The 27,259-nt window shown below is 42.1% G+C and overlaps 2 protein-coding genes across 2 annotated transcripts; one reads left to right on the plus strand and one right to left on the minus strand.

The window, feature by feature from the left end:
- Window positions 1-90: 90 nt before the first annotated feature.
- Window positions 91-4,542, minus strand: minpp1a (multiple inositol-polyphosphate phosphatase 1a). The gene is made up of 5 exons (XM_037465302.2): window positions 3,825-4,542; window positions 3,550-3,744; window positions 1,924-2,021; window positions 1,236-1,366; window positions 91-768 (listed from the first exon to the last, which is right to left on the minus strand). Exons 1-5 carry the CDS (start codon window positions 4,411-4,413, stop codon window positions 390-392), a joined length of 1,392 nt encoding a protein of 463 aa, XP_037321199.2. The 5' UTR covers window positions 4,414-4,542; the 3' UTR covers window positions 91-389.
- A 4,918-nt stretch (window positions 4,543-9,460) lies between these two features.
- On the plus strand, window positions 9,461-24,717 carry LOC119214153 (phosphatidylcholine:ceramide cholinephosphotransferase 1-like). Its single transcript, XM_037465662.2, has 6 exons — window positions 9,461-9,611; window positions 18,447-19,316; window positions 19,415-19,532; window positions 20,196-20,349; window positions 21,103-21,269; window positions 22,384-24,717. The coding sequence occupies exons 2-6, from the start codon at window positions 18,727-18,729 to the stop codon at window positions 22,558-22,560; spliced, it is 1,206 nt and encodes a 401-aa protein (XP_037321559.1). The 5' UTR covers window positions 9,461-9,611; window positions 18,447-18,726; the 3' UTR covers window positions 22,561-24,717.
- The last annotated feature ends 2,542 nt before the right edge of the window (window positions 24,718-27,259 follow it).

Raw genomic sequence — 27,259 nt, forward strand, 5'->3', positions numbered from 1 at the left:
AGAATTAGACCAAAATATAATCATTTCAGAGTAGCTTGACTCCCAAACGGCAGAAACCGCCCTGCTAAACATATTTCACAAGAAAGTCCAAACAATTCATCAGTTATGTGTAATATAGTGGACAACAGATTATAATACATACTGATCACACAAGCTTGTTCTATTTCAAACCAAGTAGCACGCAAAAATGTTTACACTGCAAAAATAAATTATTTAATTTCTGGAATGAATTATTGCAATACAGTCGTAGTGATACTGAATTTTCACAGGTGAATGTGAAATTAGATCTGTTTCAGACATCAAATCTGCCTTTTCTCAGCTATAAAACCCCCCAAATAAAACACACACAACCCCCACTCTTTTCCAGGATCTACCCTGCCCGCTCAGAATTAAGCAGGACCCTCGAACAGCTGACACTCAGCCTCGAAGTCACAGCCTCGGAGCAGCTCGCTGTAGCGCTCCTTGACGTCTTCATAGAGCGGCACGGGGGCCGGCTGGTTGGTCAGACCGGGGAAGGTCACGGGCTTCTCGTTGAGCAGCGGTTGCAGTCTCAGCTCGCCTCCCCCGCAGTCGTACAGCACCAGGAGCAAGTTAGCCGCGTACGGTAACATGTGGCTGGTTCGGAAGAGGCGTTGGGCCTGTGTGGCGTAGTTGGTTGAGGTCAGGGCATCGCTGTCGTTGAAGAGGCCCAGGAGGGTGAGCAGCGGCAGGAGAGTCTCTGCGTGACCGACCTGCACGGTCACAGCCTCGGACACCTGTTTTCCCGACCTGACATACGTGACGCACAACATCAGTTTCGGGTCAAACACATAATGAGCTCTGTGAAAAGTGATCTCCTTGGTGATAAGGCTGATGTTCCATTTGTCTGATTATTTTAAACAAATCCCATAAACAAGTAATACTACAATGAACTATATAGTTTATGCTGAATGTGTCTTATATTCACCGCCCCATCATTGTTAATACTCACTCAAGCAGTCCCTCTCAAAGACTGGGCCAGGACCCACAGGTGGGTCGCTTGACACAAATACCTTCACAGAACTTCTTTTGTGATGCAAGTTGAGCCGATTGAAGGAGCACTGAATGTTTGTATTGTTCGGGTGATTGTAGCTTACTGATAAAGTTGAATATATAATGAAAGGCTAGCTAACATACCGTTTCGTAAATTAATGACAGGAAAAAAGAGAGTAACAGCACCCTACATTTTTACACATTGAAGGACGAGGTTTCCTCACCTGCTCTCGTTGGCTGCTTTGTCCAGTCGACTGAACGCGTCATGGAAGAGAATGCAGCTGGACTTGCTGTTGATATCGTAACCATAAGCCCTTTTCCAGAATTGCTTAAGGTCATTTGCATATTCCAGGACCTGATTAATCAGAGGTTTTCAAAAGAGATGGAGCTCTCAGTGATGTTAGGTAACTTTTTATGCTTCCTGAGTGCTAAGGTCGTCTCGTAACATGAGACACGAAGCCCTCTTTGTGGAATGAGTTGTGTCAGGGGTTAATCCATGAATGAACACTGTGGCAAAGCAGGGAAACCATCCCTTAGTGCTTTCTTTACAAACGTTCTATTGAGAAAATACTAGTTGTTAATGCAATAGTCTTGATCTAAATGGGCCTTCTAAATGTCTCCTTGCATAACAGACTGAGATTAAATAGTAAAGGAACAGCTGTCGCATAGGCTGTCGAGCTTAAGTGATTTGTATAAGGCTTTTAAATTTGGGTGCAATGTAATTGATAAAGAATTAAAAACATTTGATAACATGACTGGAGGGTCTAAGACTGACGTAACATGTTTAGAAGGCATGGAAATTCATAAATTTCAGTTATTCTAATCAATTAAGATAAAGAGTAACTTGAATTGAACTAGTACATCAGGTTACTGATGCATGACCTCTCCTCCAAACATCAGGAAGAGCCTTACCTGGGCGTCAACTTCGTCAAAAAGCCGACACCAGGGGGAGTTCACAGTCTTGATGGCAAACTCATAAGCACACAAATAAAATGCGGCTTCGGCCATATCTGCAGAAGGATTGCAGTAATAAAACGTAGATAAGTAGTTATAATCAGACAGGTTATGCAGTCATCCAAGACAAACACAATCAAAAGCACTGGGGGGGAGGGCGGGGTGACCTGATTTATGCTAAACATCACGGTGTGTATGGCTCTGAGGCCTGTGGTCCTTCTTCAAAGCCACAAATGGAGTCAATATGGGCTTACAGCTCAGTCTAGCGAAATTCTAATTCTATAGAAAACAGCTCCATCTACTGTACAAATACCGTATATGTGAAATCTGAATGGCTCACCTAAGATCTTACTACTTTACCTCTGCTATTATACGTGAGCAACTAATTGTTGTGTTCAATGGCCTTAGATGCATTTAAGACGGTTATTATGGGAAAATGGAGACCGTCTATAATTGCGACAATTTAGATTAATTATCTCAAATCCCTATGATGGTCTTAGTTATTTTACAGCGGACCAGATGTAGGTCAGAAACATATGAAACAAATTGACGGTAAGCATAACTTTCTCTTTTTTGTCTATGGAATCTAAAGTCTCCAATAATAAAATAATAATTAGTAGTTACATTTTTTTTAAAGGAAAATATTCAGCAACTACGTATAATCTCGAATAAAAAGTTAGTGTTTATTTGCCCTGTAGAATTTTTTTAAGCTATTTACATTATTTTTAAAAATCAGGATGATACAGGAGGGCAACTTAAAAAGACGCAATTTACTGTGAGAAATGGAACAAATACATTCAGAAAAAATCATAAGAAGCTCTCTTCTTTTGGTTACTTAGTAACAGACCTGGGATATTTATCCATTTAAGAAACTTTGGTACTTAAAATTATGGTAAATGAATCAGAGTACTGCACACTCAACAAATAACAAAGTATTGTAAAAGATTGTCACAAATCTGACTAGAAAAAAACTAGCAACCCATTTCCTTGACTTGATGTACTTGAGTAAAGGTCATAAACTACATTGGCATTTCTATTTCTCTGTGAAACACCCAAAGGTCTAAGCTTCACTCATTTTTATTTATTTGATAATTTGATGACTTGGGCCAGGGGGTAGATGGGTGCTACTTCCCCTTTAAGGAGCAGTAGCCACCCTCCAAGATGGCTGCCAAGGAAGGAACTACAGCTCCCAGAGGGCCTCACAACTCACCCAGGTGTTGCTGTTTAGGCTGCCTGATTAAGGACAGACTTGACACGAGAAGGTAAGAAGAAAAGGCCGTGACAAGCACAAGGAAAAGAGACGTGTACGAGGAGGAAACCCACAGGGAGGACCACAACAAGGAGGAACTGGGGACAAGCACTCAGCCGGGCTAAGTTTTTGTTTAATTAAGAAATCGGCATATCCTCCGGAACGCTTCATGTTGAGTTATAGACTTTAGTTCGAAACGAATGACCTGAGTTGCCTGTGGTAAGGGGTTTGTATGGGACCTTACAATAGCTATAGATATATTATAGATGTATACTTTATATATAATGATGTGGTTACAAATTAATTATTATGAAATAAAGGATCTCACCACTGACCATCTGTGATGTCACTGTATGGGACCCTGAGCCGGTCTGCGATCTTCTCCGCGACCCTCCGCATCTCGGGGCCCTGCTTGAACTTGTCCACCTCTGACAGAGCTGAGGGGTTTTTATCAACTTCTTGCACAAACCTGGTGCACTGGTCAAAAAACCTCATGAGAGCATCGTTCACCGCATGGTCAAACTCCTTGTCTGGGTAGGAAAAAGGCAAATGGTTATATGGATGGATATGGATGAACAGTGTTGTGGATCACCGTACATCGTGGCTTTACCTTTAATAGCCCACAGCTCTGTCAGTCCGGCCATGAAGGACAGCGTGCTGTTGACACACCTGTGCTTCGAGCTGGTTATGAATTTGATGAATCCACCTCTGAGCTTCTCCTCTGAAAGCAGCGAGGGGAACAGCTTGGACAGCCGGACGGCCAGATGCTTGTGGTCGCTCACACCTTTCTGGACGAGTCGGCCGTCCATGTCCTCCGTGTACCACATGGTCCACTGGGTCTGGATCTCACGCAGCCAGCTCTCTTCGCCGGAGGCGTTGCGTCGAACCACCTCGTAGAGCTGCCGCATCTTCCGGATGTTTTTGCTCGTCGGGTACCTCGTGCCGTGTCTTACGATGGCGGTCAGGTGGACTTGGCGACATTGTTCGGACGGAGGCTGCAGGATGGACGCGTTCACAGCGAGAATGTCCTCTACGAGATACGGGTTCACTTCCTCGTACCTCCCTTTCGTGGTGAAGTATTTGGCGATGGCCGGTATGTTTGGGTCGACCGCGGGGTTCGCGTCGTTATGGAAGCAGCCGCAAAAGCCCGCGAGGACGGTCAAATGAAGGAAAGTGAATTTCCCCAATGCGATCGGCATGGTGCGGGCAGGTCGCTCGTTGGTATGGCCGGTTGCATTCCGGACGGGTGACGTGGTGCGTGTTGGCACTGTCCGACCAATCCGTTACGCACGGCCCGTCTGGCTGCAGCCTCTCTCATAGCGGACATTGCTCGCTTGGAGTCACGTGACAGCGTGTACTTTACTCCCTGGTGGACACAGTAATGACACAGTGCAAATACACACTGTTTAGTAGTCAAGCCTACATTAATTTCTAATAAATGAACTTGGGATGGATATGTCATGACGTAGTTAATATCGATGCATGTGAAAGCGGCATTTTACTGTTCTAGCTGCAGGTTTACTACTCTGCTGAGTAGGCACTAAAATGACCTAGCATTTAATATTACTTTAATTAAAAAAAAAAAAAAGGTATCTACATTTTTAAAAAGGGTATATGTACACACATCATTTCCGGCCTGTCAACCGACTGGTGAAATTCCATAAGAAAAAGAAACCGATATTGTTGAATAACATAACATGTTTTCAGTTCCGGATAAACCCTTCATAAACGGGGAATTTAGTATTATGATTAGTTTTCTATATCATAGTTATTTTTATTGAACCAGAGAGAAGACGTGACAGCAAAACACATTTTGTAATTTCATAATTTTTATTTCAGTTCAGAAAAAGTTCCATATTTAAATCCATATCAGAAAAATGCTCATTCAACCACTAACATTTTCATTGTAGGAGCATATGTTCGTTTTGTTTAGCAAATAATAGGAAAAAAAGTCAGCCTCTACCTGGGCCACTTACAATTAGGCAGCACCGAACAGTCTCAAAGTCACAGCAGCTCCCTGTAAAAATCCTAAACGTCTTAATAGAGCGTCACCAGGGCCTGCTGGTTGGTCACAGGCTTGGGGCAGGGCCTCGCTGTCCTTGAGGAGGCCCAGGAGGGTGTCTGCATGGCCGACCTGGACGGTCACAGCTTCAGTCGCCTGTTTTCCTGAAAAACACTGCACAGGGTTCAGAACTCAATGTTGATGTCTGTAAAACACAAAATGAAACACTTCCTACAAAGCAGAATAATATGAAATTTTTAGCCAAGAAATGTCTGGGTTGATAAAGAATTATTTTGCGTCTTTATCGGCTTAAAGACACTTTTTAAACAGCCATTATAGAACACTGACTGGTGTAAGGGTACTTAACATCTGACAATCTGAAGCAAAACAACCAAAAGTATAAGCATATACAAACTGTATTATTTAATCGTTTTCCTTGAGGGTTTCCACCACAACCTGTGACAACCACAACACAGCGTGAGTTCCTGTTAATATTGTACCAGTGGCCTCTTGTCCTAATTTCTCTTAGGTCACTTGTGTAATCCATGATCTGTGCAGAAAGTTCACATGAACATGTGTGTGTGTGTGTGTGTGACCGTTACACAAAGGCTCCAAAAAGAAAAAAATCTCAAAATTTTACAAAGAAACAGAACACAATTCTCAACGGGTTTCTCACTCAATGAATGATTTGGCTAAACATATATCTACACTATTTGTCTAATGTTTTTGTCAATCGATTTTTCTTTTGAATGGGACAATGTACAGTTAAAAATGTTAATGACTTGACATTACGCTAATTTGCATCTGTGGTCCTGTTGTGGGTGCTGTGTACCTCCAAGCTAGATTTGACATGGGCTTTTATTTAAAGCCCAGGTCCTCCTCTGGTTGGGTCAAAGTGCGTGTCTGATCAGCTGAACTGCATCACCGGCACTTTCGAGTTTTGAGCCATAACCCGTACACTAGACTTTGTTTCCTTATTCTTTCTGTAAAGTCAGCAGACTTGGCTGCGATTGGACAGTATTTTGCTCATAGATCAATATAGTGCTACGGCAGCCTACTGAATTAGTCTAATACACATCACAGATGTGTTTCAGATACCTGCATTTGTTTTTGCTGCCTAACTGCCACCCTCCCCAATATGTTATTGGGAGACTGCACATTGCACATTCATAAGCACACGGAATGCTGCCTGCTGTTCGACGGTACCAGTTTGAGATGTTTTTTATTCTATGATGTTAATAATTTAATTCAATACATCATTATTTCTTGAATCTGTATGTCACAGAGGCCCATTTTAAACAATCATTTTAACAAAACCCAGGGTATAGAATCACTGAGCATGATTCCTTTGGAGTTTTTATACATGCTCAACATGTTAAGACACATATTAATACAATAAAAGGCAGTGCTGATGTGATGTCACTGTGAGGAACCCTGAGCCGTTCTGCGATCTTCTCTGTGACCCTCCTCATCTCTGGACTCTGCTTGAACATGTCCACCTCATGAGAGCATCATTCACCTCCTGAGGGCACCGTTCACTGCATGGTCAAACTCCTCATCTGGGTAGAAAAGCAAAAAGTGACAGGTTATGTGAAGAATGGACAGCGTTGTGGATCACCATACATTTTAGCTGATCGTGGCTTTTACCTTTAATGGCCCACAACTCTGTCAGTCCAGCCTTGAAGGACTTGAAGGCTTTGAGCTGGTTATGAATATAATGAATCCATCTCTGAACCATTTCCCTTGAAATAGGCTGCAGGATGGATTTGTTTGCAGCTGTGAGAGACGGTTTCACTTCCTCGCATCTCCCCTTTGTGTTGAAATATTTAGAGATCACTGGTGTATCTGGATTCTACTTAGGATTTACATTAATAAGTAAACAGCAAGAGAAGATGAAACAAAAGACTATGAATTTCAAAAGAAAGGAATGCATGATGAACTCAAGAAGTGGTTTGATAAGCAGCTGTCCCCCAAATCTTTTGAAACTCAAAAGATCTGTATGACGGCATATCAAAAAAGGGACTGAGCAAAGTCCAGTCAAGTTTGTTCACCCCAATTTCCTCATAGTAAATACTAAAGTGAAAACACTGTCAGAAAGAAGTCTGGTCAGAATTTAAAGGTTTGTTATGTTTTCAGTAATTGAGGAATGCCCTGTTTATATTATGACATTCACAACATAACAACACTCTACTTCCACAGAAGTACTGTTGCTCATAATGCTTTCATTTTATACAGTGGCACTGATATATTGTGAGACATTGTTTTTTCGTTCTACCACAACTCCATGGTCAGAAAACTTGTATGTCGTGTAACACTTCAATCTGCAGCCAATGTAGTTTCACTTTATTTACTTACAGATTAGAAAAAACATTAACCACAGAGTTTTCAAGTAGGACTCGTCAAGACGGAGCATGGATATTGTTGAGATTGCATTGTTGTGCATTGTTGTGAGGATTTGTGGTTCTCTGTTATTAGTTTCAATAGCCACATTACATTATTAATGAGTCACTATGGAGCATCATCACATGTATCTGCCAGTTCTATTTCAACCACTAGATATGGCTTTGTAGATATTTAATCATATAAGTGCATTTCACTTTAGTCCACATTTAATCGTTGTTTATCCAGCATTCATATTCATTTCCAACAATCTATTGGTAAAAAGTCAAACGTATTACACATGATTGACACTTTCGTTATATCTCTCGGGATGCTTTAATAGAATCCGAATGACTTTATTTGCACTGCACAAATGTTCCAAAATGTCAAACTGATATTGAACGCAGGAATTCTAAAAAAACAAAACCTAAAAATGTGTCATGGACTGAAAACGAAATAATATGAGTAAATTTTCAAATGAAAATGCAATATGTCTTCCCCTGCAATATTTATTACTGTTAAACATATTAAACATATAGTACCACAGCTTTTAAAATATAATTAATAATGGGACACTTTTTTTCTCTTTTAAAAAAAAGTTAACATTTATCATTAATTAGTTAATTACTCTCATCCAATTCTACCAGTTTTGATGATTCATGAATTCCTACTCAAGTATCTGTTAATTAATATTCAAAGTCCAGTTTTTGGTTTATTTTGTGCAAGAAAATCAGACTTTAGGTCTCCTACACTTGCTAAATCCTGCCTTGGTCTGTTTTCTTGCCAATCATGCTTTACGCAGCAGAAAGGCTAATTCTATTGATCTTATCTTAAGAGGTGGTAAAAATGATTATGATTTTTAAGAGGTCCCGTCTAAGCAGGCATTATAAACCAATCAGTGTTATCAAAAGCAGCGTGACTGGATGAGGAGTATCTGTGCAAGTGTGCTAATCATTAAATATCAAGTGACCTTTGCTAAGTTCTGACCAAAACTTCAAATCACAAAAATTGTAGGCCGCATTCACTATTTAGGATTGTGAATGTTCGCCCACAACACCACTGCCTACCAAGAAAGGAATGCATCAATAATTAAATTGCATAGTGGATCTGATGATGAGTGTTATTGTTTTACAACAGCCAATTGTCCAATGCAATGATTTGAAGCAGTCTTTACTTTGTATTTATTAAGCTTTTTGTCTGATTGTGGCACATTGACGTTTACTACTTTTTTTTACGACAGTTATTCACAACTTTGAGGCAAATTACACACTTGCTTGTCAAGCTAAGTGTGCATAAGTTTTACTCTTTATGTTTTTGTCCTTGGAAAAATATATTTTATACAATGTTATATACCTTCCTGACCCATGACGCATTGTTCCCTTATTCCTCCTGAACTTTGGTAAAGCCCTCCTGAGAAAATGCACTGTGTAGTATCCTGATCTAATGAACTAATCAGTAGAATATTTTAACCAGAGTCTGATTTACAAATTATAATCCTTCCATTTGTATAATCCGATTAGAGCTATAGAATTAAAGCATAAATTATACTAAAATATCGCGTGTTCTCAGTCCTTCAGCAAATAAATGGCTTCAGATGAGATAAGCGCTGTTCCAACGCTGCCTGCACCGTAGTTGTCACTCTTGCTGCATTCAAATACGCCTCCCTTGCTACAACTTATTAGCACGGATGTCTAAACATGTCATTTTGCCACTTTCTTTCCTGAATAAAACCAAACAAAATGACAACGTGGTGTTTTGTTTATATAGGGGTTGTTAAGTTTGTGTTGTTGCGAAGCCGTCACACCAAATGCCAACTTTTTTTTTTCACACGGGCACTTAAGCAACGCGCCTCATCGCCGACGGTACCTGAAGGCAGCGCGGCTGACGGTGTGAAGGAAACTCCCAGCTTCTCGAGTCCCAACCGCCTACCCATGAACCCACCGGATAAAACCACAGACGGGTTAACGAATGTGGTGACATACTCTACGATTTAAAAAGAAGCCCGTGACATTTCAGGTAATGAAACGACTCTCGTGGTTAATACTCTTTTGTCAACAGCAGACCTAGCCATCCGCTAAGCTGTCTCGGCGCTGTGTTGGGTAGCCAACGTTAGGTCTGCTTTCAGTTAACGGTTAATACTGTGACTCCAGGTCCTGGTAAGTGAACTGTTCGTAAACGTGTAATGCCGCACCGCAAACTAATGTAAACGCCGTTGTGTTGTATAATTTCACCCCCCACAAAATTGCGCTCGGTACGCGCTGCTCGACAGACCACCACCCCCTCGGTGAGCGTTGACTAGCTAACGTTAACTTAACGTTAATTGCTGCTCACTGGCCTTGTGTAGAAACATTTTTTTGTAATCAGTTGGCCAAAGAAGCCGTCTCCCGTTATGGTTAATCCCGATGCAACGTGATTGGTAGAGAAGCTACATTCGTTACGCGCTAAACTGATTTTCTTGTTCTTCAACCGGATCAAAAACGTTTTGCTGGTTAATATTTATGCTACAAATACATGTCAAATAAATCTGCTTTGTGATCCTCAATACTGTAACGTTAGGTTAGCTGACCGTTACCCCCAACATTTGAACTCAACAGCCCCGGCTGTGTTCAAAGCAGACCGAGGCTAGCTAACGTTAGCTCCGATACCGAAGACGCCAGCTTGCTCTATTTTGAGGGTAGTGAAACTAAGCAGCTAAACCGCACGTTACGGCAACCAGCCCGAGTGTGTTACAAGTGAATCGGGTGTTTCCAGCACGTTGAGAAGCCACCTGTGTCAGCCATGTTTACAGTGAAACGCCGTCCCGCAGCTGTGGCTACTACCGCAACAGTATTATGCATTCTCCTCCTGTACATATGAACATCGAGTATTAACGGTAGTACAACATTTGGTTTGCTCGCGCTGGTTAGTATGATATGTCATTTAGTTTTTATTAGATGTTGATTTGTCTAATGAAAGGGCGGAACTGAGTGACCCGCCTTCTCAGCGGTCACCTGATGATCATCGACGTGTTTAGACAGTTGTGTCGTTTTGGATATAACCCCTCCCTCCCCCCCCCCCTCTCCCACCATTCCTGTTTACCGGGACATCTGTCACGGCTATGCGCTATATATGCCCGCTAAACCCGAGGTCCGCCAAGGCCCACGGTGGAACTAACCCCCAGACAGGAAGATGAGCCAACAGAGACTCAAACAAACAGAGGGGTTGTCTGTGCCGCACAACTGGTGAGAAAGCAACTTGTCACATACACAAACTGTATGGCTGCAGTGAGTGGGCAGAAAAGTAAACGGGAGTCAATGGGGGTTATTGTCACCAAGGCATCCAGGCCGGGTTGCTGAGGAAGCCTTATTTCCAAAGCAAAGCATGTCAGACCATCAACAAGTGGAAACAAGGAGTTGTCTGTTGACGAAGCTATGAATCAGCCATGGAAAAGAGTCTAAGCTGATGACAAAACCCATTGGCCAACATTAGTTCCGATCAGCAATTTCCTCAGGAAACCTGCCACCCGTGTTACTCATGTCCTTTAGAGAATAGGCCTAGTGTTTCTCATAACCTTAAACGGAGGCTTTATGGTACCTCCATAAGCTGCCACTGTAGATTTATTTATGACAGAGTGAGTTGTCTTTTTTTTCTGAATGGGAACAGCAAAGTTTTGTTTTATATGACCAATGAATTGGATAGAGCTTCAGATACAAGATTTCATAGCTAACTAGTATTTCTCTTCGACAGAAATATTCAATGGATTCTGTTGCCCCCATCAATTTAATATGTGGGCTGGTGTTGATACAGCGTCAAGATTACCTGAACATTTATGTTATTGTATCATGCACGTTAGTTTGTTTTTGGGTCGACAAAACAGCAGCAGATACATAGTAGGGAAAGTACTGTGCCAGTGTTTGGCCAATTTCAAATTGTTACAAGTTCGACTCTTTATATATACATGTACGTCTTTTTTTGCAAATGTCTGCATCACTGCAGCGTACTCAAACCACAGCTAGGGTATAATGCTGTTAGCTGATGGCTTTGGCCTGTCTGTTGTTCTACTGAATGGTACTATGATGTGAGTGCTGCACAACAGCCACTCATCATTCGATTTGGTCAGAGGTTTGCCTCCAGAGAAATCGTATGCAGTGGCTTTAATCATGTTTCTGCCATAATTAGAAACACATGAAGTTTCACCTCTCCTCACATGATGTCCCAGTTTCCTGTGGCCTACAACTACTTTTTCTCGAAAATCTAGGCTAGTAGAACTTTGTAGCCTATTTGGTGTATTTCAGAAAAGAAATTACTGAAAAAAGAATGTTGACATTTTTATTCTACTTGCATGCCAAAAGCGCAAGTTGTCCAATGTCCCCGGACTTCCTGCTGAGCTTTGTTTCATTAAATGAAGGAGCCAAACAGACTTTAAACAAAAATAGAACAGCTTGACAAATGGAAATGATGTGTATTGAACGTTACACTAATCAAGGTATCCACGTGTGATGTGTGCCGAGTTGGAGAGGGTGTGGAGTGGGACTATTAGGAAGGAATGTTAAGTAGTGCCAGCTGCCCCTTTTCTTTTTTTGTGCAGTTGTTTATCTTTGCTTACAGCTGAGCGGGGTATTTCCCTGTCCTAACATGTTCACCTGCTTTCTGATGTTAATCAAGTTCCTCGGGATGTTCAATGCCAATAATGGCACACCAGTGTGACTTTTGCATGCATAAACACAGAGGAAGCTGTAGACCGGTTCCTGACCTAATTTGTGCATGCTTTGGCCTATTTTAAAGGCAAAATTCAACAAATGCTATATGAAGTCTAGCTGGTTTGAGTCTGGCCAATGGCAGGCCAGCTTCATGTTGTACTCACAAGTGTGTCTGTTCAAAATGTACAATATGAAAAATACACTAATTATAAAGTAGGGCCAGAGGCATCCTATGAGAGCTGATTTGTTCACCCTCCTTTTACTCGCTGACTCCTCAAAAACCTGGAACTCCACCCACCTCAATTTGTGTGTTCATGTCCTTCTTTGTGTAGAATACCTTCCCCCGTGTTTATTACTATATGGGACTGTATAAGCTAATGTGCTGTATGACAACTCTTGGTGGCTGCCTAACTCTTTTGTTTACACCTAGTTTATGGTTCATAGGTAAAGAATGTAACCTTTTGTGCATCAATAAGAGATAACTGGTTAAGGGTGAACCAAAAACTCATAGCGGAAGAGTTCCAAACGCGTGTAAAATAAACCTAGAAATCGTGGTTAAGACTTCCTCATTGCTCAAAAATCACCACTTTCAGGCAGCTGGTGAGCTGTCTGCTCTGTGCTTTGTTTATGGAGCTAGGCCATGCACGCGCACATGAGAACAAGTATGTGTGCTCTCACTGTTCCAACCACTAGCTTCTTTGCACTGAGGTCAAATGGTGGTTAACTTTGGCGGTTGAAATTAGCACCTTTTAAACTTAGGCCCTGTTGCTGGGTTTAAAGGATCCCCCAGTTTAATTTAAGGAGCACAGTTATTGTGTCTCGGCCTTTACAGATTTTCGCCTAGGCAAATTGCATATTTCTTCACCAACCTACTAAGTAATTACAGGTCTTAAGCTGTCAGTCTTGTTGACAGATTTAAGTCGCTATGTGAAGAGACGGGCTAAATGCTATGCTGCGCGCTAATTGCTCCCTGACGACGGTAAGTCCCTTTAGTGCTACGCCACCGCCACGTATCATCGGTGATGGCTCTGCACCACAAGGAGCTGAGCACAAGTTGTACCAGTCCCCTGGGCGTCTGAGGGCCTCACCTCCATCATCAGTGACTCATAAAGCCACAGGTGGTTCTCTCATTAGCAGATGTCACCTACCGGCGCGATGGTCGTTGAACTTGGCTCCCACGACGGCCTCGCCAAGAGCCGTCCGTTCTTTATGGCCAGTCTCATCCTAACCTTTGGCTAACTGCGTGCTCTGTTGATCAACCTGCTGATATGATGTAAGGTGCTTCTGTGATAGCAGAGTGGCTATATTGTTTCTGATGAATTGCATTTCAAAGGTTTATTTGGGACTATCTGTTATCTTTGTAGTGACAGATCAGCCAGTGGCAATATTTTTGTCAACTGTAACTTCATTGATGGTCAGATGAAGGATGAGGGGAGCCAAGTGTTTACTTGCTTTTGTAAGATGAAAAACTAACATGGCAAATTTAATGGAAATAACTAATTTTGTAAGAAATTTAACATTGAATTCTATGTGTTCGAACACTAAAACCATTAACACGTTGTTTAACTTGTGTAAAAAAAAAAAAAAAAAAAAAAAAAAAAAAAACCCAGTTGATGAAATGAAAACTAACCCAGTCCATGAGAGAGTTCTGATCACAGTTCAGCCACACTGGAATCGTTGGAAACTGAAAAGTTGTAATCCTTTAAAAAAATGTATATAGCTGATATCCGCTGTCAACCTCCCACTACAACTGTATTATACTTTTTCAGACAAAATTAGAAGTGCGATATTTCTCGGCAGTAGTGGGCGGCTGTTATGTAATGCGTGATTTGAGCTTATTCCCCGACACACGTAAATATGAGACCTTCTACTTCATAATTACCATAATACTTTACAACAACCGTGCTAAGTCAAGGCTGTCATCAGACTTCAGTGATACATTTCTCATTCTCTTTTCTTTTTTTTTTCTATTGAGACCTCCCTTAATACTAACTTGTGGATATATCATAGAGTTGATACAATCGAGTGATTTGTTTGTTTGGATTGTTGGCTACTGTAAATATTTGTATGAGTTTGTAGCAAGCACCTGCATAGGCAGTGATGTTTATGTGTTTTTAGTGAAGATGACCACTTTTTTCTTTCTTTTTTTTTTAAATTTGTAAAATGCCGCACATTCCACGCGGATCATTCTTTTCATCTGCGTTCACTGAAGCCAAAGCCGTTTCATCGGGTCTGTCCTTCCCAAATAGTTGAAAGAAGGTATGCTCTGTATGTCCTGCTACCTAAGTGGCTGACTGAACCATTTCCACCAAAGATTTACAAGTGAACAACTACTGTGCCAGCCTGAACCTACATAGTTAATTTTTGAACCGTAATCACCTGAATCAGGCTCGCCCAGTTGTTTAAATATTGGCATTGCATTGTGGGTCGTTGGTTCAGGATACCAGACCAGTCTTTTGTTCAACTGTTTGAGTGTTTTTCATAGGAGTAAAAATTAAATAAACTGGAAGGGGATACTTCTCTTAAACTACATACAGACTAAAAGGACAACACCCTGACAGCACACGGTAGGGAGAGGACAAAAAAGGAATCATTTTTGTTTGCTTTTATGAGGCGGACTTTGTTGCTTTTGCGTTGTTCTGTTCAAATATTCAGTCTCCTTTTGTGTAAAAGCTTTACATGCGTCCGGTTAAATGTAGGAATAGAAAGATTGCTATTGCTACTTTTTTTTGTTATATACCAATTTTACAAAACATATCTTTGATAGTCTTTATTAGGTTAAATAAACTGCATAGGACTACAGATGGAAAGGTAAACTTGTTATAATCCCTTCTCAAAGATCGATTTTATGATACTGTCAAAACAGCTCTTTCACACAACTTATGTTTCTTTCCGAAGCTTCATTCTACAAGTTGAACAAACCTCTGTTAGTATTAGCGTTTAGCTCCTTTACTAGCAGGACGTGAGTAACCGGGCATGTTAAGAACACTGCATCCGGGCAGACGGTTTATGATGAGAAGAATCGATTGGTTGACTGTCATATCTGGTCAAAAATATGCACGGCGAGTGACCTGGTCAGTTTAGTTTATAGTAAGACTAAAATACCATTCCTAGCTTCATGCTTTCAGCACCTCTTTTTTTTTTTTTTTTTCATTGGATGCAGTTTATTCATACCCCAGAGCTCTTATACAGGTTTGAGTTTCAGTGTAGCGGCCAGCCCAAGGAGACACACTGCTGGAAGCATCCTGTGTTTCCAGAAATTGGTTAAATATTACAGTTGACTTAAGACTAGTAAGGTCAACTGTATTAGTGTGTGTGTGTGTGTCGCAGAGAGATGTGAACGCAGGAGCTGGTGACATGAAACGCACTGAGGATCTACGTCATGCCTATTTGATGCTAAACCACTTATTTCCGTTGAAGTAAGAGTAAGACGCGCTATCAAATCTGTTGCGAGGAAGGTAATGCACTCTGCTCCTTTCATAGAGCTCAAGGACACACTGAACGTAAACTTATCTTCATCTTGTGTCGAAGAAAGGCCCACAAGGCCCCTTCAAAGTGGTGTTTTCCCCACCAGCATCTCTCCCTGGTGCCCTTGAGCAAGCCCTGCAGTAGTACTCAAGTAGAGGTTGGATGGACGTATCAGTGAAATGAACAAATAATTTCATCTGCATTATCATTTCATGTTGACCTCTGTGCCTCGAGTCTGCACATGGCGCCACTACCCCAGCATTCTTTATTGGCTGGTGTCACGTTTGAAAGCAAAACAAAAGGCTTTCAAGGTCTAAAAGTTGCTTCAATGTCTTATCTTATATCAACATCCACAACATCTTAAGGGCTGCAGCAGGACTAGAATTTCCTCTTTGCTCTTTGCGGTCCTCTTTCCTCAAACAATAGTGTTTAGAAGACCCCTGTGGATCTTGCAACTGGTGCAAAAATGTTTCATCAAAGCCTGCTAAATGCTCGTGAGGTGTTGGTTCACCGCAGCACAGAGATTGTATTTTCCACACAACGATAATGCAACTGATCAATGTTTACAAAACATATATGTTAATCCTCATATGTAAGATTTCTCTAGGAGAGCGCGGTATTAAGATCCCCAGGTACATTTCATTAGCTTCAAGGATTAGCGTTTTTTTCCATTTCTTCACCCCCCCCCACCCCATCCCAATACCTCCCTCACAGAGCACGCTGTAAGCGGATTCACAGACCAAAGGTCCTCGGTACACAGCTGACTCAGTGACCGCTAATCTCTGATCTGTCTCAATCCAATACTGTTAGCAGACTGACAAGAGTTCTCTTTGTCTCTCTTTTTCTTCTTCTTTTTGTTGCCCTTTTAAATCGCCTCTCCTTAGGTAAACAGCCGGGTCGTCACGTAGCTTAGCTGTTGCATAATGACTCTCCTGCTCCACCGTGTTTGTTTTTATTCGTTTCCTTTTTTGTGTCTGTTGTGTGCCGTTGGAATTGTTGGCGCTAATTTTGTTCCTCGGACCTCTGCGAGATTGTCTCTGGCGCCAGGTGTCGTCGGAGCTTAAAGCCCATTAATTTAGCTCTGATTCATGTCTTCCTTTCTCACAATCTGTTTCCCTTCCCCTTCTTCATACGCGTGCAGTTTATCAGGCTCCGCCTCCAGTTGTGCAAACTCCCCCGAACACGATCTGGGCCCCCCTGTGTCTATAAACAAACGCATGATGTGCAGCAGATGTGTGGGTTCATCCCCTTGTCAATGCCGAACCTTTGCTGTTGCCTGAAGCCCGGATGAGAAAACACACATGTTGGAAAATAGTTCAAACTTGGTCAGTGAAAGAACGGATAAGATAGTATTTTCTATCTGCCAAGCTTAGAGTGCATCTGGAAAGTATTCACAGTTCTTCACTTTTTCCACATTTTGCAAGAAAAAAAATGGGAGACACTGCCCAGAAATGAGTGTGGCTTGTAGAATCATACTCAAGCAGACTTAAGGCTATAATTGCTGCCAAAAGTATTGAGCAAAGGCCTATGCACATGTTATATTTTCGTTCTTTATTTTTAATAGATTCCCAATAACCTTTTCACTTTTTCATTATGGTATTTTGGGGGGAAAACAAGGAATTTATTCCATTTTGAACTAAGGCTGTAACATAACAATGTGAAATTCTGTGCATACTTTCCGGTTGTGCTGTAAACTGGTGAAGTAACGTGCATTAGTACATGGTCAGTTGACTGCACTAGTTGTCTGTGCCTCTGTTCCAGCCTTTTTTTTTTCTTCACTTTCCCAGGCCTTCAGTTCAAACGACACTCCAGTTCCCACACTGTTCTATGAAAAGATGGATCTTTACGAGGAAGCCCTTTCAGAAGCTCATCATGTGCCAAATTTTACATTTAAAAGACCACTATAATAGCACCGCCACCAAAAGACCCGTTCAACACATGGTTCATGGTATTAATGGCTCTCCATATCATACCAGAGAGCCAAAAGGTCATCTTCCTCACTGCCAGAAGCTCATGTTTGTCAGTTATTGAGCTATTACAGCATCAAATAATTATTCAGTATTGAGGAAAGGAAAAGGGTATCATGTCAGTTGCATTCTTGATGTAATTGGATAACTTCAATATTTTAGTTTTTATGTAAAACTATGTATATTTGACTCCTCCCCTTTTCTTTGCTGGTCCAAACTGGGACTCCTGATCCATGATATCAACCAAATGCTGTGGTTTGTGATACTTTGCACCCCTATCGTTCATGTGTGTGGCTAAACAGTACCATTGTACACAGTCCTTGTGTAAGTTGACACTTTCACAACAAAGAGAAGCCTTGTGTATATAAAAATAAAGACCTGACTCACTCAGGATGTTGTCACTGATGTATGTGAACAAGATGTCAGAGGAAACCTACTGACAGATGGTGTCATTACGCCCGTCCTGTTATTGTTTTCTAAGCTTTAGAATTATGTGATTAATACGTTTCATGTTTCATATCTGTAAAACGGATTTCAAGTAATTCTGTGATTTTCAGCAGCGCTGAGCTGACCAAATGACCCGTGCGTCATGCTTTGCTGTCACAAAGAGCATTCCTACCCGTTTTTAGGCCTCAGGCCCTCGTCTACGCCCTTTAGAGTTGTGTGAGTGGATATTGCAGTCGTTCCTGTATTCTGATTTACAGCTTTTAATAAATGAATCTTTTTTTCTTTAACAGGGCTGCAGCGCGTGTGGTGGAAGACCGCGTAGGAGGCCGCTGTGGTTCACCTGCTATCTATTGGCCACACACACACACACACACACACCCTCCCCTAAGTGGCCCTGCGGCCTACCTTCTCCCCCCATCACTTCAAGAGGAGACTGGGCTACCTCTGGGTGCGAGACACACCATGTGCCAACACCGGAGAGGACTTCTCACTGCCCCGTAGACCGCCCTGCCTCCAGTTAATTTTCCCTAGTCTGAGGACGCCAGTTCTCCGCATTGCCCGCTGGCCAAGATGAAGAAGGTGGCGTTGTGGTCAGCAGAGGACGTCTCTGACTGGCTGAACAAAGAGGGGATGCCGGAGTACATCGGCGCCCTCCGCCAGAGGGACGGCCCCGCTCTACTCCGGCTGAACGAGGCCGACTTCCAGATGCCACCCATCTCGCTGGTGTCATCCGACGGCGGGCAGCAGCTGCTGGAGCGACTGGAGACCCTGCGGATAGAGACTCACATCGAGGCTCACAAAAATGGCCACGCAAACGGGCATGCTGGGGGGCTACCCAACGGGACTAGCAAGCCTCAGAGGAACGGCGCTCTCATGGTCCACATCCCCATCCCCGCGGTTGAAACTATGCGGCCGTCGTTCCCCGTCGAGTGGGGGAAGACGGGCATAGCGTTTGTCTACGCGGTGGTGTGCTTTGTGACCACCACCGTCGTCATTTCAGTGGTCCACGAGAGGGTACCACCCAAAGAGCACACCCCCCCGCTACCCGATAAGTTCTTTGACTTGTTTGACCGGGTGGAGTGGGCCTTCGCCATCTGTGAGATTAACGGCATGCTGCTGGTCGGACTCTGGCTGATACAGTGGATTCTACTCAAGCACAGGTACATCTATATGTTAATATATGTATGTGTACATATCTTTTAATTTGAAATATAGCGATATGATCGTATTATTCATTTTCTTTGTCTGTTTTTCTCAGGTCAATTATAGGCAGGCGCTTCTTTTTTGTTGTGGGCACACTCTATCTGTACCGGTGTATTACAATGTACATCACCACTCTGCCTGTTCCAGGCATGCACTTCAAATGCTCTCCAAAGGTATTAAACACGCACACACATTCATTTCACCCCCCATGAAAGGCTTCCTTCTTTCTTAGGCTTACCGCTTAGGGCAAAAAAGGTGCTGAATGGGCTAAATTTATGAAAAAATGAGTTCTCTTTCATGGACTGAGAGCCTCTGAGTGCTCTTCCCTGACCACTGACTGTAAGATATGTGCGTGTCCACTTTTTTTTGTGACCCGGACAAGCTTGAGTGGCTGCCTCACTTTTTAAGTAGGTCCCGTTATTGTTGTATTGCAAACGGTCAACTAGGAAAGCAGTTTTATTTAGTGTGTGTGTGTGTGTCAGGCATTTCCTGTTTGGAAGTTACTTGAAACATTGTGTTTTTGGTTATAGCACAATCCCAGTGAGAGTAGATTACAAAATTGTGTGATACATGAAACAATTTGTGGCCTCCCTTCTTGGATTCAAAACTTCTACACCATACCACCACAGTACTACCTTAAACCGTAGATAAAACGTATATATTTGTTGTTATATGTAGGTGAGCTGTGACATCGCAGATCAATCCAGGTCAACTAGGGCCTCACTTATCAAGCTGTGCTGCTGCTCGCCTCTTCATCCTACATATGATTCTTTATCATCTAGAAGTGATTTTGTCAGGTTTTTCACTTATGTAACGACTGGCTGTGTTTCTTTCAGCTTCTCGGGAACTGGGAGGTACAGATGAGGAGGATAATGAAGATGATTGCTGGCGGTGGTCTATCCATCACAGGTTCCCACACCATGTGTGGAGATTATCTGTATAGTGGCCACACCGTCATGTTAACTCTAACATACCTCTTCATCAAGGAGTGTAAGTTCCGCTGTGTCTGGACTATTTGTTAAGTAGGACTGTAAAAATATGAAGCCCATTTTGCCTTTTCAGAGTCAATTTATGCATTTGCAAATGTGCAGCAGATCATTTTGACAACCTTCCCTCTCCCACTGCAGTAAAATAGTTCACACAACCTTTAATAGGTCAGTTGAGGTGTCAAAAGAATGATCTACTATTTAAAAGCTGAAGCTTAATCAGAAAATAACTTCTGGCTTTCGCAATCCTTCTCTAAAATTGTTTGAGGAAATGTGGAGGAAGTGGTGTGCTATCCCCTCAGACAGCTGTTGGCACGTTGGTATCAGTGCAATAGACATTGTTCTGTAACATCCCCACATTTTCTGTCCCTCATCCGGCGCTGCCTTATGTAGAACACTTTGTCTTTCCCGCTCGGCTCACCCACGGGTCAGAAGCTTCGGAACGGTCAAGTTGCAAATGTTTTGACATTTCGAAAGAGGTTTTTTTCTTTTCTTTTTTCAATATCACATCCATCTCAAATGCTTTTGTCACGCAATTAGGGACATCTAGTGGTTAAAAAGTAGACAGTCTGTTTCTTCAGAAGGGCCCCTGAGCCCCATTTGAAGTTGCAAGGCCGAACACAATGTATTGCCAGCTAGCTGATGCCCTATTTAGCTGTTGAAGAGAATTTTCCCCTCGAGTTGATGCTGCTGGGTTTGTCCCCTGTCTCTCGTTTATTTACCCTGCATGTTTTTTATTTTTTGTGTTTATTTGTAGATTCCCCGAAGCGGTTCTGGTGGTACCACTGGCTTTGCTGGAGCTTGAGCGCTGTAGGGATTTTCTGCATCCTTCTGGCCCATGACCACTACACTGTGGATGTGGTGGTTGCATACTTTATCACTACACGTCTCTTTTGGTGGTACCACACAATGGCCAACCAGCAGGTGAGTGCAACATGCAACCTAAATGATGTTACTTACGGTGCGTTTAAACCGAGCGGTACGGGTCGGGTCTGTTAACCATGATTTGGCGAGCGTTTCCACCGCCAACAGTACCCTTTCTTGATAGGCGTGGTGTATTTCAGAAAGTAGTGGTAACGTCACTTGATGGGCGTGGTATTGGACGGAAAGTATATTGACGTCATTCGATCGCGCGAAAACTGAAAGCTAACTGCAAACAACAATGGAGGACATACAGCCGATCCTGTTCTTGCTTCTCGATACGTTGCTGTTTGTCACAAGGAGACGATAATCTTTGTTTGAGCAAAGGCTACCTGCTGCAAGGAAAAACACAGCGGAAAAATACAGGCGAATTCGGCACGCGCAAATGGCGACACTCTTTCAACCAATCAATGTTCTGCAGTGAGTCTAACTGGAACCTGTATTTTAATATATATATATACAAGGAAGGTGTATGTAAGAGTCCTTGTTGTCCGCTGCTTGCAGAGGCCTTGTAATGTACAACCGTATAGATTGTTAATCCTCTACATATTTTCATTTGTTAGCTTTGAAGTTGCAAAGGTACATAAAATTCTTGAAATGATGCGTTTTTAGAGTGGTATCATTTGAAACCCACACCGGTATTAAGGAATATGTTTCTTATAATATAGGGTTAGGAATTATGCTACAATAAGTCATTACTGATATGGTGGATTACACCCTGTTTGTTTGTCATCTGAATGTGGCTATAGCTTCATATCTCACGTGCTATCAATCTTCTCATGTCTCAAAGAGAAAATGTATATTTCCAAAAATGCATATTCCTTTTTAATATACCTGAATTTATAAAATGTTTACCGTAACTGAGGTATTGAATTCACTGGGTTAGCCGAAATAAACATTATTTCTAGTTATTGTAACTGAATGGTTTTTTTCAAGGGCAACATGTGGTTTCCTCTCATCCACTTCTGTCCGTGCACAAGAAACACTTCAATGAACATCAGTCCCAGAATGATGCAAACTACATTGCCGAAGATAAAAATGAACTGAAGAGTGAATTTGCATTAGATATTCAGAAATGTCACTTCACTGTGTCACGTTGTTTCACGTTTTGTTTCAGTCGCTGAAGGAGACGTCACAGAGCAATTTGTTCTCGCGCGTGTGGTGGTACAGACTGTTCCAGTATTTCGAGGAGAACGTCAACGGCACGGTCCCTCGCAACTATCAGCTGCCGCTGTCATGGCGATCGTTGCAGTGGAGCCGCGGCGTGAAGTACAGCAAACTGGACATCCAGTGACCCACCCCCCCCCCCCCGCCCTTCAATCCCCCTCCCTATCCCAGCAAAGCAAGCAAGGACTATAACTTCCATAAGTGCTGTTTTTCCCCATGGAAGATGGCACTGTTAACCGTAGCGCTGTCCCTTTCCCTCGGTCCGGATGGGTAGCACTGTGACCCGCCTCCTTTCCCTCTGGTTTACGCTTTGTTTTTTCCCCGTCCTTCCTCTTCTGGTAATAATGCGATCCAACGGCACTAATTTATATTTGTTTTGTGGGATTTTCCTCGTCGTGGGCCACACGGTGGTTTATGAAGCATTTCGACAAACTTCTTAAACTCAGAGTTTAAAGATTTCTTTTTTCTTTTTTTTGGCCACAAGGACTCGTTATTTTTTTCCCCCTCTGCACAAAACTATACTTAATGTCCTCAATAATTTTTGTGCAAATAGTATAGTATCATTTGATAACCAAAATGCCATTAGCATTTTCTTTTCCTTTAAAAACATTTTTTTTATAGCAAATTACTTTTTGTAAACTGTCCTTGCTAAAATGAGTCAACGGTGCAAATAATTTTTTTTTTTTTAGTATTTCAAACTTTATTTTTCAAAAATAAATGATGTCCAACAAAAGATTTTTAGATTTTTACCTTTTTCAAGATGGATAACTGAGAGCATAAGAATCTAATGTGGTGTAATTCCAGTGCCTTTCTAGCTTGATTGTAAAACAGTTCAAGTATTTGTGTCTTGTCTCTCTGCTGCCGGTGTGACCACACCGCGGTACGAGGTGGTACTTAGTTAACGGTCTCCTTCCCATGAATGTAAAAACAAATACGCCAGCCTTATCACAAGATTGGTTCTCACAAAAAGTAGGTGCGGTAATTGAAATGTCCCATTTATTTATTGATCCTTTATGATGTCACTTGCAGTTCTAGCGGAAAACAAAACGACTGTTAATTTGTTTTTCTTTCTGTTTGTAACACTTTTTTTGTTTTGTTTTACCAATCAGTCTTTAACAAATACCAGCCATGTTTAAAGCACGATCATTGATGCTAGATTGCCTGGTAGTTTGACGTTTCCACCACTATTATTTGCTCTACATCACTTGGAAGAAGACTTGTCTCTAAGATGCAGAGTTAAGTTACTCTGCATCTGGACACTTCTCAGCTCCTCTCTTGTTCCCCACATTGAGTCCCATTTTGAAATCCGAATGATCCTCCTTACTGTCGGGCTTTGTAACCTTTGGGATGGCGATGACCTCTAGAGGCAAACCTTCACTCTCAACCCTCGTGTCAGAGTTAAAAAAATAAAAAAAAACTCCCCAACAAAGCAGAAGCTTCTGAGCATGTCTAGCTAATCTGTGTGTGTGTGTGGTTTGTCACACACTAAATCAAGCAACTACCTGTCCGTTTAAGTGCAAAGCCAAAACTCAAAGTAGCAAAGGGCCGTCTGGAACTTGTGTGGGGAAAAAGACGTGTGATGCACGCAGGGTAACATTGATTTCTGTTAATGTGAAAATGTGTCTTTATTGCTAATCGTAGTCGTGTATGTGTAGGCTTGTGTTTTTGTTCTGTAGCATTTCTTTGTGTTGCTATGACTGAACTGTAAAGAATAAGTATTGCACAAGTCAATCTATAGGGAAAAATTTAACGTTTGGAGAAACCTTATTTTCAAATGAAATTGATAAACTTTGATGAAGAGAAACTGCACTAAGCTTTTAGATTATACAAACCTCAAATAAATAAGGATGTGATTATTTTATTTAAACATCGTCTAAAGAAGGGGCTGAACAAATGTTTCCAATTTATGAAGCCTAACTCTATCAATGCCAACAAAAGTCTTATTGTTTGAGACCGATGACGTGTAGCATTGTCCAATCATTTCACTTGAACATCTCAGTTTTTAAGAGCACAGCTGATTCCTCACATTCAACTATTTTTTTTCATTTGAACTAAGAGTCCAAATACAGGGAGGTGTAAGGATGGTTTGGTTGGGAAGAAAGGTAATGTTGGTCTTCTTGTTTGCCAATCAAGTTAGATTTATTTTTCAAAGTTTATTATCCTTGTATGTTGCTCTGTAAACTTCCAACATTGTCCCAATTTCTGTGTATTCAAGATATTTGTAAGATATGATAAAGGATTGTATTTGGGACGCTTTTGAATAAAACCTTTTACTAAAATTGTATTTACTGTCGAGGTTGTTCTTTTGAAGTTCATAGCAATCTTGTGTGTGTAAATTATATATATATATATATATATATATATATATATAATTCTATAGGATTACATTACATTCTGATTGGGCAAAGAGATGACATCATGGCAGAGCCACTAACGGCCACCAGGTGGACGTATTGAGTTACATAAACGACCGGGTGGCCTCCTTCCTCAATGTCTTTTTACATCCTGTTTGTGTTTATATCTCTGACACTAATTTAGCTCACACTAGGACTTGTGTTAACCAGACTTTATGGGTGCATTCTGATCCCATTTGATGAGCAAAAACCCGAATCCCCTTATCCGTGCACAGAGATCTGTTACAGACTACTTCAACCAGTGAAACACGTAGAGACAGGACGAAAATGTAACTTGGAGAAGATCGGCTACTCTAGAATTGGATTCTTTCTGGGCCTTTAAGATCGACGACAGGTAAAGTTATAGCTGCTGACCTTCACCCAATTTATCTCCAGGATTAAAGTTGTTAATGCACTCTGGAAGTCTCAAGTAAACATGCTCAAAATGTTTATCTTGCAAATAATCAAATGATCCACGCTGCTTACTGTGGAATGTTGCCCAAAGCAGCCTGTAGGGACTTGGGCCAACAGAAGCGAATTAGATCACGACCCTTTGGGTGCCGCTAAACTAGAGGAAGGGGGCTTAATGAGTTTTCTGTGGTTCGACCGCCGAAAAAAGCAACAGGTCCTCATAATCCCCCCCCCCCCCCCCTCCGATGAAAAAGGATGCCTGGGGCCTGCTGGAGAACTTGTTGGCACCCTGAGGAGACACAACCTCCCACACACTACAAATTAGGGAGTTGTGTGCTCTGGACATCTCGTAGTCCCAGCTGACTGCATTAAACAGGCCCCGAAGATGCTCCAAAGAAAGCAGCTTAACGTGGCTGAAAGAGTTAGAAATATGTAGGTGTTCGATTTGCGCCGTTGACAGAAAACAGGTTTGCTATTAATTACCGCCGGCTTGCATTTTTTTTCCAGTGTTTGGCGCGGCAGAGCGAACCGTGTGTGTCTCAACCACGCCTCGATATGTGCAAGTACAGTTACCCTCCCTCGTTGTTGCGAAGCCAAGACTAACAGGGTGAACAAACGCGGACACAAACAAAAGGTTATTCTCAGCAGTGCTGTGGTGATACCATACTTAGTCTGTGAAGATAATGTTGTTGGAGTGGATTTTTGTCTATTATTGGATGGCGCGGGAAGTGGGTGGTGTGAGAGAAAGAGATGGAGAGCGATGTTTTAAACGCTTCCCTTTGATCGCCGTCAAGTCGGAGAAGGCCCAAATACTGCGCTAACTGAGAAGCAGGTAGTAAACATCATCAGCGTCATTCTTAATGTCGGGAATGTTGGGAAGAGTTGCTTTGTTGTGCGTCACGTTTTTGAATGTTTTTTTTTCTGTTCCTACAGGGACGAGTTGTTGACATTATTGTTGCCAAGGACAACATTCTCATTTATGGAGTCTTGTCTCCTCTTCTACCCGATGAATGTAAGTCTAATGTTCCCCTTCAGTAAGACAGTCATATTTTGCATCACAATAATGATAATTCTTTATCGGTTCATTAGCACGAGGGATCTCTTTCACATTGTCCTTTGATACAATATTATTATAAGCTACCGTTGCCAATGTTGTTGACCCCATACTTTAAATATATACGACAACTTAATATGTGATTTTGTGTTTTAATTTGAGGCTGGCCCCCGATTTGAAGGTACGTGCTTTGTGATGTTGCAAGTAAAAAAGTCAACCAGTGGCCATACTGAGGGGACGCTCTGGAAACTGTTACTGGGACGAAATTCCTCAGAGTTGTCAGCGCTAAAGCTGTAATGCCTCCTTCGAGAGACACTGGGATCTCCGGCTGCTGAGTAGTTTGCTTCGGTTGATCGATTTGGGAAACGGGCCGTGCTTCCGACATGTCGGGATGAGCAGATGGCCGCCTGATTATCGCCAGATCGTTGTTGTCAAAGTGTCATTCAGCTAGAGACCACAAAATACTGTGTCATCAAATTATCAAATATAAATATTAATGTACTACAGTAAATATAACTTTGCAAATATATGAATTATGATTATTTGCGGAACATCTCATGATATTTGAAACTAGGCCGCCTTGGGCTTCATTGGTCAGGGCCCGGCCGTTGCCCCTGGCAACCACTGCAGCAGGGTGTGACCTGGCCATCCCCGCCAGGGGGGGGGGGGGGGGGGGGGTGGGAGAGTCAAGCCCCTCACCTTGAACGGATTGCTTCATGGCTCTCAATGTATTATGGGGAACTATTGGCTTGCTTCTTGCTAGTCAGTAGGCAAAATCACAATTTCCCGTAAAAGCCCGCAATGAAGAATCCAGACCTGAACGGGCATCGAACGGCCCATCAGCAGGGAGGGAATCAATAGATGACCTCAAACGTTGAAAGCCACAAGCCTCCTTCTACTACCCTTCTTTTTTTTTTTTTTTCGTCCGACTTCTGATTTTTCCTCTGCTCTTTGCTCTGTGGACGATT

This window comes from Pungitius pungitius, chromosome 13 (genome assembly GCF_949316345.1).
Source record: "Pungitius pungitius chromosome 13, fPunPun2.1, whole genome shotgun sequence".
In the NCBI taxonomy this organism is placed as follows: domain Eukaryota; kingdom Metazoa; phylum Chordata; class Actinopteri; order Perciformes; family Gasterosteidae; genus Pungitius; species Pungitius pungitius.